The 14,323-nt window shown below is 34.9% G+C and overlaps 1 protein-coding gene across 1 annotated transcript; it reads left to right on the top strand.

Annotated features, from left to right (window-relative positions):
* The first annotated feature begins 967 nt into the window (after window positions 1–967).
* Window positions 968–7,719, top strand: LOC136035086 (protein snakeskin-like). The gene is made up of 4 exons (XM_065716672.1): window positions 968–1,109; window positions 3,009–3,197; window positions 5,372–5,491; window positions 7,559–7,719. The coding sequence occupies exons 1-4, from the start codon at window positions 1,053–1,055 to the stop codon at window positions 7,634–7,636; spliced, it is 444 nt and encodes a 147-aa protein (XP_065572744.1). The 5' UTR covers window positions 968–1,052; the 3' UTR covers window positions 7,637–7,719.
* Window positions 7,720–14,323: the final 6,604 nt, after the last annotated feature.

Raw genomic sequence — 14,323 nt, forward strand, 5'->3', positions numbered from 1 at the left:
CTCCACTCTAAGCATTATCCAAGATTTTAGTTTTCCCCACCCCAACTCCCCCCAATGTCACCTGATCCAGTCAGGATTTAAAATAAGAGCTCTGAGACACGATATCCTTCCCAACATCAAATTTCATTAGGATCCGATCATCTGTTCGTAAGTTAAAAATGCCTCCTTTTTTCTAATTTTTCCGATTTAACCGTCCCCCCACTCCCCAGATTGTAGATCGGGGAAACGACAGTTTCTAATTTAATCTTGTCTGGTTCCTTATACGCCTGCCAAATTTCATCGTCCTAGCTTACCTGGAAGTGCCTAAAGTAGCAAAACCGGGACAGACAGACCGACAGAATTTGCGATTTCTAGATGTCACATGGTTAATACCAAGTGCAATAAAAACGTCAGTAGAACATTCAATTCTCTTTCTAATGAGCCTCCTTCTAGTATCCTGGAACGAGTGGTTCGATACGATCACCCCTGAAAATAAAAAAAAGAATAAACACGCATCTGTGACCATCCTTGTCGAAAAAACAGGATTTCACATAGGGGCTTGAAACCTCCGTAATAGACCTCTCTTATGTACTTAATTCTTTGTGGTAATTTTAACCAAAATCGCTCGGATAAATTGAGATGCTTCCTCCCTTTCTCGAAAACTGCATATTTTCTTAGGCTCATAACATTTCTTGAGCAACTTTACACTTAATGAATTTTATTTATTTGGAGTGAAGATACAGTCCTTACTTACAGTTCATCCACGAACTTCTCCTCTTACCTTTTATACCAGTTAGGAGGATATTTCTAAAATAAGAAAAACCCCTTTTGGGCGAAACTTGTTTTATTTGCACAAGATTAAAAACCAACAATTCAAGAACCAATCAGGAAAGGTTAAAAACCAGCCTACATTTTGACATAGCAACGACGTTAATTAAGTCACCCCTATCTTTTCTGCGAAAATACGTTGCAATCCAAGGGCAAAAGGGTTTCAACAAATTTATTTCTGTCTTTCATTCTTGATTTGAACGCACCTGAATTAGGTTGCTAATAGCAAATTATATAGCCAAAAAATGGCAGATTTAAGAGTATTTGCTCGAGCTATTGGATTTTTGAAATTGGCTGAAGTTGTAAGAATTCTTTATAGATTTTATTTCAGTTTCAGTGGCATAGCTTGGAGGCAAGGGGGAACACCCAAGGCTTAGGATGTGTTGGAGATCTATTTAAATAAATAAATTATCTTTTTTTATATTTTCGATGGATCTGTTAAGAGCAAGGCCGAAACTGACATTGTTCACAGCGATAGAAGTACCATGCCTCCGCTGTTTTAGGTCAGTGATATAGGCTATAAAGTATTTCTATACATTTAATAAAGCTTAAGCTAGGCCTAAGAGCCTTCTTCAATATTCAAAGGATTGAGGTTCCGAGCTTCTTTAATAACGGATAATCCATGCTATAGGTTACTTTGCCTGTCTTTAGTCCTAAAACTGGGTTACTCTTAGAGTGCGTTCGAGAATCCCTTGTCTTAAATATGCTAACATCCCCGGGTATAATTTGCATAAGGGATAACAACCAAAACTTGTCCTGCTACCTGTCAGCTGAAATACTGCATGGATCACTAGATGAACTACAGTAATCAAGCGTGCTCCCATGTAAACATAGCTTAATACATATTCTGAAGTGTTTACTATTACTGTTTGCAGATGTATCCATGTAGCAAGTGTACCCACAGCCGTTCCTAGGGTTGATAGCGCCCAGAAAAATTCATTAAAGCGTCCCTCTCCCGATCAAATATAAGCAAAAAAAAAAAAAATAAAAATCTGTTCAAAGTGGCCAATCCCCCAGCAACCCCCCCCCCCCCCAGCTGCAGTACCCGGGGCAGATGACCCAATCGCCCTCATCTTCTTTGAACGACTCTGGGTTTACTTTATTTGAAAACTACCCCAGACCATTTCAAGGAGCAATACTCCTGTCCTCAGATATCATTTACATCAAGAGAAACGTAAGGATAAATAATCCAGTTTGTCGGAAAAGTAGGTAAAATTCTAGTTAATTGACTTCTTGCTATCTCGGAAAGAGTTTAGGTTAGAAAAATGAAACTTTCAGGGATGAATTTACAGACTAAAGTATGTCCCGAAAAGGTATTTTAAAATACCCACCTCCACTCCGTCTCCCTCCAGAGAGCCCCAAGATTCGCCTATATGACAGGTCTATACCTATTGAAATTTTGACAAAACAACATTTTACCTTAATTTTCTGTTACTAGTTGCTTTTTCTCTGCCTTTAGCTCTGAAAAATGCACTTCCTGTTATTTGAGTAGAATTTTGAGCCATATCAATGTTGTTTTTTCTTTCAAAATTTAGGAAATGTGTTTGCATATCTTTAAAATCTTATAAAATGGAATTGAGCCAAGTTATGAAGCTGAAAATAATAATCTATCTATCAGTATCTATGATCGATTCTACCAGTATCAAAATTTGTTTTTTTTAGTTTCGTTTACTATTGAGCCGGGTCGCTCCTTACTGCAGTTCGTTACCATGAACTGTTTGATGTGGAGTGAACCTGTTAAACTGATACCAAACGAATTTTGCAGAACATTCTTCTTTCCCCTGCGTGTTCCTGAAATTACGAACTATATACTATGTATATAATTTTTCAATACTTTCGAAATTTATTTGCTATTTCAGAATTTCTATATGACCAAATTGACCCTTTAAGGGTAAAAATTGTTTTTTGTCACAAGTGGACACTAGGAAACTGGCACTTTCCCTTTTTCCAATCTGTTGCTCAGATTAGAGTCAATGAGCCAATAGTTCTGTTCAAAGGCTCACTCTAGCTTTTTCTGACCTTTGCTTTGATAGTATTTCACTTGATGAAAAAAGAGTGAAAACAGAATAATTGCTCAAAAGGGAGATATTTAATTTCTAATTATTTGAGAAGTGATGAGATGTATTTCTTTTAACAATCTGTATATATTTCAGGAGTCTATAATTTCTTCATCATTTCTTCATCATTTTAACTTGTTTCAGATTGTTGCTATAATTTGTCTTGTATTGACTCGACAATATGACTTACATTTCGGTGGTGACATTATTTCTGGAAGTTACATCGACAGATATTTAACAGGCATCATTACCATTGGTGGATTTTTGATGATTTCATTGGCACTTCTTATATCCTATGTCTGGGGCGAAGCTGGAACATATCAGCGATTTTTGGTGAGTTTCAATAAATTTAAGCGAGGTTTACGATAGCAGCAACAGCGTTGACAATAGCACAGACAGTAGATTGACCCTTTAGCAAGATTTATCGCAACAATCCTAGATGTCTCGGTTTCCTTGCAATCAGTGATCGTATATGTTTTGAAGCTCATGGAGTTTTAATGCGAGTTCAATATATATATATTTTTTAAACAAGGCTATATGTGCATTTTCACTCTGTTAAATATCAACGCCTCTGTGTCCAAGCACATTGTTTTAAACCAAATGTAACAATATCAGCAAATAAAAAACCTAAATGATTAAATATAATAGTGTTTTGTAATTTCGTTTGAGGGTTTAATCAATGCTGGTAACTGATACGGAACTGGTTTACCTGATTGGTTACTAGCATCAATTGGTTACTGACTGGTCACTGGTACACCTGGATTGCGGAAGCCAGTGGTGCCCTCCCCTGGACGCTCCTTTGGATATTTTAGAGAAATGTCACATGTCCAGAGTGAAATAAATTTACTAGAAAAAAATTGAATCTTTAAAAAAAAAGAAAAAAAACAAAATCAGAAAAATTACAGAAAGAAAATAATGGAGGGAACAACTTTTCTTACTTACATATATGTTAAAGTTGATTAACTATTTAGAAGTTTTTTTTTCAAGGGATCCTGTTTCCCGGAACTTTAGCATATAACTGTCTGAAAATGCAAACAAAAATCCTCATTATTTCTTAGAATAAAACTTCTATATATTTGATCAAGCTATCTTACTTAATAAAATTAAGGACATGTTATTTTTCTCCTTCCTTTCTTCATTACTTTTTTGTAAAAAAAAAACCTTCAAATATGTTTTAGTGATTTAAAGATACTGTTTGATTTTTTTTTTTTAATTTGAAATTTACACATTGTTCAAAATGCTGAACGAATTAATTCAGTTCCCTCCTAATTATTTAATTTAGTTGCAAAGATATCTTTAGGTTTTGACTACTATAATATGTATAGTTTCCAAAACAGGATCTCTAACCCTTTCTCACAGATAATTGGAAAAGTGATTACTCAAAGAATGTTTGGTTATGTTTTAAAGGTAGAAAAAACTCATCAGAAAAAATTAAACAACAAAGAAATTATTTTCTTATTTTAATATTTTCTTATAGAAAGAAATTATGCATATTTTTCAATCTAGTAAAAAACAGCTGACATTTGTTAGAATTTAGCACTAAAGAATAGAAAAGTAAAGAAGACCCGTTTTATTTTAAAACTGTGCAATAAACAAATCTTACCGAAAAGAAAAAGGTTGAAAAGAAAAGACCCTCCCATACTAAAGAAAAGAATATTTTAAAATAGAGACGCTTTGACGGGAATTATATTCATCAAGGAAAAAATGAATCTATTTTTCGAAAGAAAACTAAAATATGCTGAAAAAAAATAGATTCATACTGAAAAAATTCAGATAAAGACGCAATAAAAATTTGCCTTTTCCATAGGCAGATACTTGGGCTTCGTGTCCTGCAATAAAGCGATTACTGCACTTATAATTGACATATTGGGCCACTAAAAAGGGTTCAAAGCATTTTATAAACCTAGAAAGGACTCAAAATATTTATGCAACTAATATAACAGAGCAATTTACTTAAGCCTTTAATTTTCAGTTCCCAAGAAGGCGAGCTATTTCTACACATGACGATACAAATTAGTCTTTTGGTATCAGAATTCCGTTTTTTAGAGTTTTGGTTATTATTGTTCGTTACCACTTACTACAGTTCGTTACCAGGAACTATTTGGTTCTTGTCTGATATAAAGCGCTATATTTTGTAAACAAATTATACATTTTATATGAATAAGCACCGAAGTCAATTCACGAAAATCAGGAGGAGGAGCAAAATATATTTTTTCTAAATTCTAGTGAGGGGTAATTTTATTTCAATTTTTCAGTAAAATACCAAAAACGGTATTCTTAAAAATGTAGGATGGGGAAAAAATACCCTCCCCTCCTGTCAATTGACGCCGCCGCGAACAAATGCAAAGGACAAAACATTTGCCACGAAACAAGACCACAGAAATAAAATCTTTAATTTCTTGCTTGTGTGATGAATGTTTTGTACTATCTAAATTTCTCCCGTCCCCTATAAAACAGGGTTTCGCAGATCCCTGCTGCTAAACGTTTTCTTATGTTTGTATTTTCAGGAGCTTATATTCAATTTCGCTGGTATGATCATGTTTATTGTCACTGGTGCATTGGTTTTAGAATATTATAACTCTTCGTATGTCACCGGTGGTTATATTGGTGCAGGAAAGGTTCTTGGTGTAAGTAGAATTTAGTCTTAATTGTTTGTTCTAAGTAAAGAAAAGGGCTAATTACACCACATGATTTACTATTTACATTTTCATAAATTGCGACAGGCGATTATATTTGACAGTAAAATTTCAAGAAGAAGCAAAAAAAGAAAAAAGATTAATACTTAAAATCTGAATTTAAATTAGTCTAAATAGAATGCTATTTTTAACAAATCTCACAGGAATAGTATGTTACGAATCATTTTTAGCAACAAATATGTTTCCCCGAACTGCGAAAGTACTGACCCCCCCCTCCTCCAGAAAATATGTAAAGCTATGAATTTAAAACGGTAGTTTCATTAAAAGTTGAAGCAAACCTCCAATATTTGAACAAAGGCGTGTTTTCCCTGTCTCAATTTTTAACAACAAATATCTGCGAACTGCAAAAAATTATTGTTAACAATTTTTGGTGAGATCTGAGCAGGAGATTCAAAAAGTTTAGAGTATGGAAATACACTTGGTAGATATCTTTTAAAGAAATAATTGTTGATGGCTATTATGTTCCACTTTAAGTTTTACAGCTTATTATCGTGGGTTGATTTAAAGAAGGTGATACCAATAACAGGCAAAGGGATTACTTGTTAAGGCTTGTTTGTAAAGAAAACCCAATATTTACACGTAACTAGATGTACAAATCTTGTTAGTCAAATTGGCAAATCGAATTTTGAAATCCTAAGCAGTGGTGGTGTTAGATGGCAGCACATTTGTGAAAGACAACTGAATGGAAGGTGGCAAACTTTTAAATCAGACTGATCTCAAGGGTGGACTCTTCTAAATAGGGAATTCTCTAATTAGTGGTGTCTTATCTATTTTAGGTTAATTAGGTGGACATTTTTGAAATGAAAAAAAAAACAGTAAAAACATGTTGAGATATGAAATCAGTTCAAGCTGAATGAGGATAAGTATAATCAAAAGTAAGGGTGGGTGGGTTAAGGCTTGAAGGTTTCTATACCAGGATAATCCTTTGTTTTTCAGGGTTGTTTTTTTTTAACACCTGACAATTTAGTTACAATGGGGGTGGATCAAGGCCCTGACATATATGTGGGTATCCTGGATCATAAGTGAAAGGGAAACACAGTTTCATATTAGTTTCATAGCTCTGGTTAGGAGATAAGTGGCAGCAAGAAATACAAGCGACAGCAAAAATCAAAATTGGTCAAAACTGAAAGTGACTAGTCTTTGGGAGTCAGCTTTTTTTTATCTTATTTTTCTAGAAACTATTCAAAGTAGCTGTAACTTTTTTGTTGTTGAATTTATGCATTTTGTGTTCAATCTTAATTCAAACACCTTTTCAACCCAATTTTGCATAAAAATTTCTATTAAGGAAATACTTGGGGCAATTGACCTAAAAGACTAGACTAAAAAAAAGAAGTTGCAATTGCAACATCATTGAAACAATCATAAATCCAACACAAAATCAGATAAGAATGTCTATTCATCATTAACGTCAAAGATTTTTTGTAACAAACAATGTTTGATTAATATTATTTTACAGGAAAAAAGCTAAGTTTTATTAAATAGCCCCATTCGTAAAAAAGGAAACCAAATTTAGTGTTCAGGGAGGAAGAACCTCTAGAACATTTCATGTATATTAAAAAAAGACGAATTATAGACAGATAGTCACGATTGAGCGGTTTTAAAAGGGGTTACCAAATTTAGAGATTATAATCGTTCAATCTGATGCATTCATAATAGAAAATGAAAACTGATATTTATCTAGCCTATAAACTAATGTTATAGCATAAATATGAAATTGACTAAACTTAGATATTTAAGTTGTATTTATGCATAAGATAATGCAAAAATAAATTATAAACTAGTGAATATATTTTTTTCAGGGTGAAATTAATTGCAAAATCAGTTTTGTTAGTTCATTTTTTTTAATTAAAGCTATGAGTTCTTTAGGCACAATAATATTTTCAAATGAAAATTAGATGGAGAGAATAAACTTAAATCTGTCAACTGTACTAGTTTATTTTAGCTTAAATATTAAAAAATTATTCCATTAAACCAAAAACTAATTTTCTTTTTTTCCAGGTATTGTGTTTAATCAACGGCCTGCTGTATTTGATAGACTCAGTTCTGGCTTACCGCCAAGGTTACAACACCATCTAATTAAGTTTTTATTTTCAAATGTGCCATTGTGATATAGATCTTATAATTTTTCTTTTTTTTAGTAAATAAAACTCGAGATTTAATTTTTCACTTGAAAAACTTAAGAAATAAAACGATGGTTAAAATGAAATGGAAACAACTGCTAAATTTTTATTTAAAACAGTTACTGATAAAGTTTCATTTCATTTTGTTTATAGATGGAAGGGAAGTCTGATATAAATAATTAGTTGACAGGATAGCGCTATTATGAAATGCATTGTGCACAGGGTTGCCAACTTTTTGGTTATTGAATATGTCCCTTGATCATTCAAAGATATATTCTTTTCAGCAAAATTGTGTCCATATTTTCTTGTTTTAGTTTTAAAATGAAAGTCCAACAAAAGTTTGTTTTCGATGAAAACATGAATAATTACGGACATCTAAGGGGCAAAAATACCTAGGGGTCCTCCTCTCCCCAACTGGCAGCTCAGTTCATTCTCTAACCAGATTAAAATACACCGGCCCACCTCCCTACTAGCTAATGCGAAAGTATACATCATTGTAAATGATTGCATCAGCCTTCAGATGAATGGTATTACAAATTGAATGAGAATCACATAGGTTGTAAAAGCTTTATTCTCATTTGATAATCCAGGGGGCACTAACTAGTTATCTTGTCTCAGAACGAATGGATCAATTTACAGTTAAGCTTTTGAGAAATTTTGTTGACAATTATACTGTTTCTTTAAACGATTTTAATGTAAGTTATGGGTTGTATTAAATGTTTCATGAAATTAGGCAAAATCTAAAATAAGCCATGTTGCTTGACATTAAAAACGTGTTCCGACAACATGGATCATCTTACTCTACTAAGTAAATTAAATTATAACGGAGTTACAGGAGAGGCATTGAAATGGTTCCAGTCCCACCTTAACAACCAGCGCCTTAACACAGGAGAAGAAGGGATCTATCCTAGGTCCACTGTTCTTTATAGTTCACATAAATGACCTAAGTCGTGTCCTAAAGCAAAATTTCAAGACTTCAAGGTGATGCAAACTATGCTGTGGTGAAAACGCTTCCAATGATGACTGTGACTCTGATGAACTGGTACCTTTCGTAGATGACACTGCAATGACCTCCTGCGGTACTAGCATGAGACTTGTAATTAATGTTCATAAATCATTTGTTTTCTTCTTTTCGGGAATTGGAATTCTTCATCTAAAAATAGCTAGAATTACGACTAATCGAGAGACGATTAGGCGACTAGAAATGGGTTTTGCTAGGTTTCTAGGTATACTTCTGGACGAAAACCTTTTCTTTTTACACCACATCCAGGCTGTGGAACTGAAGTACTTCCGCAATCTTGGCATCATCAGGAAATTGAAGCACACATTTATACGACGGACTTCCGAAACATCATCTCCAATATTGTGTGACAAATTGGCAATCAACATTCAAATCACACCTGAAGAGACTCGATCCAATCCGTAGACGTGCACTGAAAATAACTGGAAGTATAGATAACTGTCTCTCCCTTGATTCACTCTACCGTCTGTCATACTCAGTTTATGCTTTTAGGTTGTTTTCAGGGTCATTTCCATCTCCTTTCCACAATCTCTTAAAGTTGAAACCTAAACAACAAGATCAAAACACACGGTCTGCTTTTGGTATTCGGGTGAGATGAACACCAACGGTGCGCTCAGATTTTTCTCTGGATATGATTTGCACCATAGAGTAGAAGATGCTTCCGCTTGAGCTGAGATGTAAAAGCTCAAGTAGGTCCTTCAAAACTAATTTAGAGAAATATTTAGTGAAAGGTCAAATAATTAGAATTTAATTTGAATTGAAATAAGTTTAGTATTTCAGATTATTTTTGTTGTTTCATAGTTAATAAGATGAGGTGATTGTGCTTCCGGGGAGGGAGGAGAGAAGCCAATAGTTAAGGTACTAATAAGTAATTGTGGAGGAGGCGTTTGGATGTCTCGGGAGTGAAGTGAGAGCCTTTCTGCGCAATAGCAATGAATCTTTATGTTTATTGGTCTCAACGTCGATTGTGTGATAGAGCAGTGTCTCTTATGTTATTTTATATTGTTTTCTTTTTAAAATAAACCTGATTGAGCTGCTCCTTACTCCGCAATTGATTTTTTTTTATTTAATCTGTGACAGTTCTTCAACTAATACCAGGAAATCCCCCCCCCCCATCCGTATAAAATATCTCTTGAAAAGTTCCTCCAGAAACTTTTGTTCCCATGCGAAACTTTTCCCGTGGAAAACATCCCCCTGCAAAAATCCCACCCTAAAAATGTGTGAATATTTCCCAATAACAAATACTAGGATATATGCGAACAATTTGAAAATTGAGTAGCTCACAATCTTTTCTCTGGAGACTATGGAAAACCAAAAGAAACCGTAAGTTGACAAATTCGAACAGTTAATTTTATTTTTTGCTCTGAGATACTAAAAGAAGATGTAAAAAAAAGTGAAGCCGTTATTTTCAAGAAATCATAAGGGAAAAAATCAACTTTAAATCGCTCAAATTTTGGCAGTTAATCGTATTTTTTTTAGCGTAACGGGAAAAACAGTATCGGTCAAGAACTACTGTAGTCAGCCTTAATAAAGACAGGTTCTCCACATAGTCATATATAAGGCACAGAACCACTTAAGACGTCCAGAGGCAAAGTCTAAGCTCTACCAACTAAACTACGAAATCCATTAATCTAATTTAATCTATTGGATTTTGGTGGACCATAATTGCGTAACTTACAGCCCTTTTCCCAGGGACTATGGGGGGTCATGTTATTACCAAAAGCATATTGGATCTTTCATTATTGGATCTTTCATCTATGCTGAAAAAAACTATTATCTCAAATTTTTTATCGGACAATTTTAGCTGAAGGGGGGCCTTTTATGGAGGGGGGCTAGCTACACTCCCGTCTTTTGGTCACTAAAAAGGGCATTAGCAATTCTAATTTCAGTTCTTATGAGCCATTAAGAATCATTCGTTGATGTTCAGGTAACCCCTTAGCCCTGGTAAACAAAATAGAAAAAAAGGAGACATCAGTGCTATCTATGCAAAGAAGAAATTTTCCCTGTTGTTCAAGGTGGGGGATTTTAATTACCTTATAAGGGGGTTTTGACAGTACTGATTCCAATGGCACAATTTTTATTTTAGTCTGACGGCATTTTTGAGGAGTTTTCAGTCTATTTTTAAAAATCACCATAAATAACGATTTGCCCGATGCTGATATACAGCGATTTAAATACGCCCCATACCGATACACGTGACACCGTTGCACCCGATACTGATACTCCTGGCACCATGTATAACTCTTTGTCCAGGGACTCTGGAGGGTCATATCATAACCATAGACATAGTATCTTTTAACTATGTTGAACAGAATGGTTATCTCAACCTTTTGATTGGACGACTTTGGAGGAGGGAGTCTTTTTTGGAGGGGGGCTAACTGCCTACCAATCTTTTGTAAATTTAATTTTTGCTCGAATGAACCATTAAACATCTCTATGGTGTTCTGGTCACCCCCAGCCCTTCTAGAAAAGAAAGAAAAAGAGGACACAAATCAGTGCTATTCATGCAATAAAAGTGACTGTGTATTTTTTATTTCGATCCAACACCATTTTCGAGGGGCTTAATGTTCTTTTACGAAATCACCATAAATTTGATTTCGCAACGAACTTTTACTTTTAAGAACAATCGAAACAACAGTTACCATTCATGATTCAGTGTCAGATGGAAAAATTTTCTCATTGGGCAATTTTTTTTAACGGGTTATTCAACTTTTGGTTATTATGGGCTGTGGTTTGCTCTTTTTTAGGCTGCAGCAACTGCCGCAATTATGATATGCAAAGCTTTCGAACTTCAGGGGTCTCTAATTATAAGTTGACGGTATCCTTTAAAAAAACGAGTATCCTTTACGTATCCTTTAAAGTAATCCTTTAAAGGATACCGGTATCCTTTAAAGTAAAAAAAACGAGGGGTGGTGACTAAGAACCACTCTGGTTGGGGCTCTAGACCATGAAAAACTGATTCACCACCTTTGTGGCATAAAATAGCAGAATAAGCCACTCTGATGTCGTTTGTCAAGGTGGGGACCCAAATTTCTTGTTTGGGGCTTTGGACCATGAGAAATCAATTGGATATTTTAGAATTTCCGTTCTATGGCATTTTGACTCTTTTTAAATTAAACAAAAAACAAGTTTTTTATTTCTTTAAAAAGCAGAGTCTTGACAGAGAGTCACATTTAAGCGTAAAGAGTGAGGCGTTGAGGAGGGGACAGCCCTTTTCATACACGAAATAATTTCAGTTCGTTCTAAATTTTAATGTCGCTTTTCTTGTCCATAGATTACTTTTAAAAAGTTTTATACTAATGCAGGTTCCAATTTGGCTCACCGTAAATGAAAAAAAAACAAAAACATTTCTATACTACTTTTGGTGGATTCATTCCATATACGAAAGGCCGCCTCGCCCCCTTAATACCTTGCTTTTTACGCTAAGGCTTTAGCATATTTAAAAAAGCTTCCTATTCTAATTAAACGGCCCCTGTGTTTCAGTAGCCACTCCTAAAAAACTAGGGCCAACAGTCAAACTTTAGCGTGAAGAGCAAGGTATTGAGGAGGGGACAACCCTTCGCATACGGAATGATTTCTGTTTGTTTTCAATTTTAATGTTGCTCCTCACTTTCAGTTAAAAAAAACTTGTTTTTTTGTTTAATTTCTGATCGTCTTTTAAATAATGCTCTAAATCTGACTTGCTTAAAAAGCACACTAGAACATTTAATTTTCATTCAAATGTACCCTCTCCCAATAGTCTAGGACCATTATTGCAATACAATCGTCCATGGGGGAAAAATAGCAAAATTCCACATTTTGTATATAGAAGCTTGAAACTTCTATAGTAGGATTCTCTGGTAAGCTGAATATGATGGCATGGTTTTTATTAAGATTCCTTTAATTTTAGGGGATGCCCCCCTATTTAAAAAAACAGGCAAATTTTTTCAGGCTCGTACCTTTTGATAGGTATCAATAAAATTGATGAATCGTATAAATTTGGAGTCAGCTTAATAAGCTGATTCTACTGATTTTAAAATTCCGGTTTTTAAAGTTTCGGTTACTATTGAACCGAGTAGCTCCTTACTTACAGTTTGTTACCACGAACTGTTTGACGAACATTGATGTTAGCTTAACAAAATGGTAGAAAGCGCCATCTTACTGTTGCAGGATCTTTTTTGCCACTAAAAAAGAACTCTGTAAGGCGATACCTTTCAAATGAGCCCTCTCCCAACATTTTAAGATCACTGGTTCGGTAAGGTCGCCTCTGCAAAAAGAAGACCCGTCAGTGCTTCCCATAAAAAAAGTGATTTTTCTTGTTGTTCAAGGCTGGGGGCTGTAATCAGGGGCGGATACAGAATTAATCTTTGGGGGGGGGCAGTGATTGACAATTTGGCTCCGCAATAGGTATTTTTTCTTCCCGGCCATGTAACTAGTGCAGCCTTCGATCTTCAGGGGGGAGTTTCGTAACCCTAAAACACTTGTGGATCTGCCCCGGCTGTAAATCTCCTGTTCAGGCTTTCAACCATTTTGATTCCAATGGTGCACTTTTCCTTTCGATTTGAAACTATTTTCGAGGGGTCTCAGGCTGTTTTTCAAAATGACCTTAAATTATGTTTTCGCAATAAACTTTTACTAGAATTATTAATCGAAATAATAGTTCCTATTCTTGAATCAGCGTCAAAAAGTAGCCTTTTCTCACTAGACAGTTATTTTCAAAACGTGTTTTAAACTTTTGGTTACTATGAATCGTGGTTTGCTCTTTAAAACAAGGTTGCAGCTATTGACACAACCATGAAAAGCCTGAATACTGGTCGCCTGAATCCATGAGAAGCACCTACTATATTTTGCAAGGATTAAATGGCAAGATCTTTCACTATGCCTATCAGAGCCGTTCCTAGTGCTGGTGGTACCCGGGGGAATATTAATTACAGCCCCTCCCCCCTCCCAACTCAAATTTCAGCAAAAGAAGCCGAATATAATCGAAAAATTTATTAAAGTGGGCAAACCCTCCCCCCGCCACGGTGCTCACCCTTTGAATGGCTCTGGTGCCAATACAGGGTCAAAACTGATAATTCAAACCTATATAAATTTTGCTTGGGTTTCCCTGCAACAGTGACTCATGGGTCATAATTACTGTTAAATTTCAAGAGGTACTGGTACCATAGCTGAGGCCTAGTTTAGTTATTGCCTCCGAAGATGTTCATCCCAACCTAGTAGTAAAAGAATACATTTAAATTTTTTATTAATTCTTGCAAAGCACAAGTTAAACGCTATCATATAGGATAGGTTGAATATATGTACCAGCCCCCCCCCAAAATATATGTTGTTTATCTGTCAGTTTTGTATTTCACCTTTACTCTTTAAATAGATGTAGAAAAAACTTAGGTACTTGTATGATACAGCACCAACCTAATATTCTTCGTCTAAGTAGAACCTGTTTCTCTGACAAAAAATTCCAATGAAATATATCTAAGTATGATAAAAATATAAATCTTTAGTAACAAATTTCGGCTATATATTTGCACATTAAGGGGGGTGGGGGTAAAGTATAGCGGGTCTACATGCTCAACGCATTAGGTACAATTATTCTGCATATTATGATGCAAGAATTGCTTCCTAAATTCACACTGTCTAAGTACT

The sequence above is a fragment of the Artemia franciscana genome, chromosome 13 (genome assembly GCF_032884065.1).
Source record: "Artemia franciscana chromosome 13, ASM3288406v1, whole genome shotgun sequence".
NCBI lineage: Eukaryota > Metazoa > Arthropoda > Branchiopoda > Anostraca > Artemiidae > Artemia > Artemia franciscana.